The following is a 4670-nucleotide window of genomic DNA, read 5'->3' as shown; positions in this document are numbered from 1 at the left end:
TTTCCATTTCCTTATAAACTCTCTCTTTAAATCAATTTATTAAACTAAAATCCAAGTGATTGTCTAATTATACTGTTGTTTTTAAAAAGACTGATTGATTTATGAAAAAAATTATATTTTTTAATTTTGTTTGCTGTTCTTTTCACGAATATTTATTTTTATTATTATATAATTAAATAAAAAATAAGATTTAAAATTTTATCTGCGACAGTGTTCAGTATACTATACTGATTTTAACTTATGAATATTTTTTTATTTATTGAGTTGCTTATTAATCACATAATTATTCGAGGAAACAAAAATTAATTACACCATCGATTTAAATTACCACATCAAAGCTTGAAAACCATATAAACATCCATCCCACCGTGGTATTCCAAAACAAACCATGGGAAAAATATAATATATTAAAATAATATATTTTATTTTTAAAATAATTTTAAAAAATAAGAATAAAAAATAAAAAGAAATTTAATTTTTTTAAAATACTTTAAAATACAAAAATAAACGGCATCTTTATAGAACTTTTGATTAATTTTGAAGAGAGGAGAAGAAAAAGACAGGAAAAGAGTCCAATAACATTAGCCCCACAATTTAAAATAATAAAAATAAAACAAAGCAAGTAGAAGCCATTTTCAACGGTTCGATTCCATCTCTTTTTCCGCATTAAAAAAAATAAAAAAATAAAAAAAAATAAAAAACTTTATCCCGTAACCCTACAGTACTATTTATTAGTCTATTATGCAATATACTATTATTACATACCTCATCTTCATCATCATCATCATCATCATCATCATCAATTTTTTTCAATTTTTCATCAACCTCCACCCAGCCCTCAATTTCCTCCAAAACACACACTCACATCCTCCACCCTATCTACCTCTCTCTAAATTCCTCACCTACCCCTCTTTCTCTCTCTAGAAATAAATTAATTTTACTAAAAATCTCTCCTTTCTTTTCTTTCTCTCTCTAAAACCGCATCCATGGACCCACCACCTCCTTCATTATTGATCCATCCACCACTCCCACCGTCCACCCCTCCACCACCCACCACCGCCATCCCCTCCACCACTGAAACCACCCCCCATTTAGCTCCTCTTCTCAACTCTGCCCCCACTGTAACTCAGCCTTCTTATGCTGAGGTATTAACGGCATAAAACATACTAAAGAAAAGTTAAAAAGACTTTCTTTTCTTGTTTTTTTCTTTTTTGTCTAATCTTGATTTCTTTTTTCTTGTTTTGCAAGATGATATATTCAGCGATTACAGCTTTGAAGGAACAAGATGGGTCAAGCAGGATAGCTATAGCAAAGTATATAGAGAGAGCTTATCCTGGCTTACCCTCAAATCACTCTGATTTGTTGACACACCACTTAAAACGTTTGAAAAATAGTGGGGCGCTTGTTTTGAACAAGAAATCTTACATGTTACCCAGATCTGACAGTAACGCAAACATCACCACTACTACACCTACTGTCTCTACTAGCCCTACTCAGATTCAGCCACAGCATGCTGTTCCTGTCTCTTCTGCTCCTCCTGAGCAGAAAAGGGGCCGAGGAAGGCCTCCTAAAGCTAAGCTTAATGGCCTCACTCCAACTCCTGCTCCTGTGCTTGCTAATGGGCAGGCACAGACTGGTCTTGGCTTAAATGTTGGTGTTACTGCTCAGCCTCTCTCGGTTGGGTTTCCTATCGACCCCACCTCCTCGACGGTGAAGAAAGGCCGAGGACGGCCGAAGAAGGTGGCGGTGAGTGAAGCTGGGCCGTTAGCGGTGAACAAAGGAAAAGGGAGGCCACCGAAGACCGGACCTTTAGGGTCCAAGAAGAGTCCAGGAAGGCCCAGAAAGCCTAAGTCTTTGGTGGATGCTAAAAAGGGCCCTGGACGTCCACCTAAGAATCAGTTAAAGCCAGTGAACGTTCCTTACGCTGTTGCAGCTCCTACTGCTACTGCTACTGATGCAGCAGCTATGTTTAATGTGGGATCACCAAGGCCCCGAGGCAGACCCAGGAAGGGTGCAGCCCTAGCAGTTGCTGGTGTTGGTGCTGTGGTGGTGCAGGCTAAGCCACCAGGCCGCCCACCTAAGCTACCTGTAATTATGAAGCCTAAACCGAAGAAGAGTTCGGGCAGGCCTGTTGGCCGGCCAAGGAAGGTAAATGTTGCTATTCTTACACATACTTGGATATAGATTGCTGATGGTTTTCTGTTGTTACCACGTTAATTGTTGGTTATTGTTAATGTTTGGTAAATTCCATAATTGTTGGAGTAATCTATTTATTTGGCAAATATGTAGGTGCTTTCTTTTTAGTATCTGCAATTGATAGGTAATGAGGCGCATTAAATTTTGTAAGCAGTGAAGGGTTTGTGTTTTGTTTTAGAGAATTATGTTTTTTGTTATTTATTATACTGGTCTCATCATTTGAACATAATAAGAATTATATCAAGTTTCAAAATGCATTTGTTTTGCATGATGTATTTGATATAATTCTCACGATGAGCGAACGTAATGAGCATTACATCGAGATTCACAAATGCATTTGGTTTGCTTGCTATATTTTGATCTTTTGGGGTTGTAAATTGTCTTTGCTCTTGTGGGACATGAAAAGCAGACTGTTATTAGTTAATTTGCATCAATGCCGATTAGTTCCTTAGTTTCAGCTAGATCACTCTGCACTTGTTTCTTATTTTATGAAAAAAGAAAGGTAAAGGAAAGGCATTGCTTTGTTTCAATCTGTTAGCTAAGATGTGTTCTCCTGTAAGCAGAGAAAAACATGTTTGCAATTTATGTTGTGCTGACAGTCACGTTATACTTATATCATGCCATGGTCTGAAAATCTTGAACTTTTTTTTTTGTTGTTGTTGAGAAAGAAAATTTGGTCTTGAAATTTTAACTTTAATTTCTTTCAAATACTTTGAGGTGGGTCACCCCCTCTCCCAGAAAAAAGGTTTTGAAAAATTGAAAATAAGCTTAGATTTTGAAGCGATTTAATTATAAAAATAACAACCCCCATAATATTCCTAATTGAACTCTGGCCCTTATTCCTTTTTAATTATTTTAGTGTCTGTCATCTCATAACTCCCGACAGAAAATTCATACGTCTAATCCCCTGCCTGTTTTCAGTAACTTTACGCTGTGTTTAATTTGTCTCATAATGGTGTCCACAAATATTGCGAACATGTTATTGAGTTTCTGTCAATAATTCTGTTGGGTGGTGATATTATTTTTTCCCCCAGTATCACAACACCGTGAATTTGATAATTCAAGAAAAATGTGGATAAAATGGTAACAGCCAGAAGTTAGAAAAATTATTTGTGTGAAGGGAATCGTTCTTCTAAATGCAGATGGGTTTGTTTTCTAAATGTCAATAAATTGTTTTCTGTGTGTTGATTCTTGAGTCAATCATATGATACTAAATTGATACCTATTATGAGTAGAATTGCATCAATCTCCATGTTCTCCTAATCTGTTCATGTTGAGTTAATTCTCATCTATACTTCTTATTTTGGAAACAAGAATGCAAATGCACCATGGGCAATTACCAGAGCATCTGAGCCTCAAGCACAGACAGAATTACATGGAGATCTCAAGAGGAAACTTGAATTTTTTGTAAGTCAGACAACAATTTTCTTGCACTTTTATAAAATTTACTGTTCTTTGTGATGGACTGTAATTTACTCTGTAATATGTTGCTTGCAGCAATCAAGAGTTAAGCAAGCCATTGGGGTGCTAAAGCCTCACTTGACCAGTGCCACTATCAGTGCAGTTGCTGCAATCCAAGAATTAGAAGGGCTTGCATCAATGGACATTAACGTACCATGGAGAGAGGAACCTCAACCACAAATTCAACCACTGCCGCAGCCACTGCCACAAATGCAGCCACTGCCACAAATGCAGCCACTGCCACAGCCGCAGCCGCAGCCGCAGCCGCAGCCACAGCCACAGCCCCAACCGCAACCACTGCAGCAACTGCTCCAGAGCTAGGAGAAATGTACGAGGATCATGAATTTGTTCGTAATGTTAGAAACCTCATTGTCAGGATCAGAGACTTGTAAGAAACTTTCTAACCAAGACAGGAGTTAAAAACCAAAAAAGTATGTAAAGGGAATTAGGGAGGACTAATTGTTGTTGTGAAAATGAGGATGTAGTTTGTTGTTTAAGCGAGACCATGGGTGACCATGGATTTCATTGTCTGTTTTAGATTTGATATGTCATTATGATTTTAGTACATTTGAACGAAATTTGAATTCCCCTAGTGTTAGCAGTGATTTATGTCATAATTATCTCTTATCTTTGTCACTCAGCTGAAGACGAATGTGAGAGTATTTATATTAAATCTGTCATAAAATGTAGTTCATATGTTCGCACACTTTGATACCATTTTGCAGATGTAAATGTGAATTGATGTCACTTGAACTTGCCTGAAGATTAAGCATTAGCGACAGGAAATTCTGTCGAGATTTCTTGTTGCAGGCATGGATATGGATGCCAACAAGTGATTTGGTTTTGCTATGTGCTACGATTCGGCTGGCTTTAATTTGATTACTGCATGGTCACTGCCGTCCTTTCCTGCCTTTTGCTTTAACTGCTCAAGTAGGATGGAATCTCAAGAGTAGAGGTTTCAACAGTAACTGCATTTACCAACCAGATCATAGTGCATTGAATTTTTCCTTTTG

General features: G+C 37.2%; 1 protein-coding gene across 1 annotated transcript; it reads left to right on the top strand.

The window, feature by feature from the left end:
* Positions 1-781: 781 nt before the first annotated feature.
* LOC133675786 (uncharacterized) lies at positions 782-4274 on the top strand. Its single transcript, XM_062097266.1, has 4 exons — positions 782-1145; positions 1249-2148; positions 3511-3603; positions 3694-4274. Exons 1-4 carry the CDS (start codon positions 987-989, stop codon positions 3976-3978), a joined length of 1437 nt encoding a protein of 478 aa, XP_061953250.1. The 5' UTR covers positions 782-986; the 3' UTR covers positions 3979-4274.
* Positions 4275-4670: the final 396 nt, after the last annotated feature.

The sequence above is a fragment of the Populus nigra genome, chromosome 16 (assembly GCF_951802175.1).
Source record: "Populus nigra chromosome 16, ddPopNigr1.1, whole genome shotgun sequence".
Lineage (NCBI taxonomy): Eukaryota > Viridiplantae > Streptophyta > Magnoliopsida > Malpighiales > Salicaceae > Populus > Populus nigra.
The sequence above is the reverse complement of the archived record's forward strand: the minus strand, read 5'-3'. Positions and strand labels throughout refer to the sequence as shown.

Coding starts and splice junctions, on each gene's coding strand:
- LOC133675786 (XM_062097266.1), top strand. CDS start 987: ATGGACCCACCACCTCCTTCATTATTGATCCATCCACCACTCCCACCG. Junction 1,146..1,248: donor CTCAGCCTTCTTATGCTGAG/GTATTAACGGCA, acceptor TTGTTTTGCAAG/ATGATATATTCAGCGATTAC. Junction 3,604..3,693: donor AGAGGAAACTTGAATTTTTT/GTAAGTCAGACA, acceptor TGTTGCTTGCAG/CAATCAAGAGTTAAGCAAGC.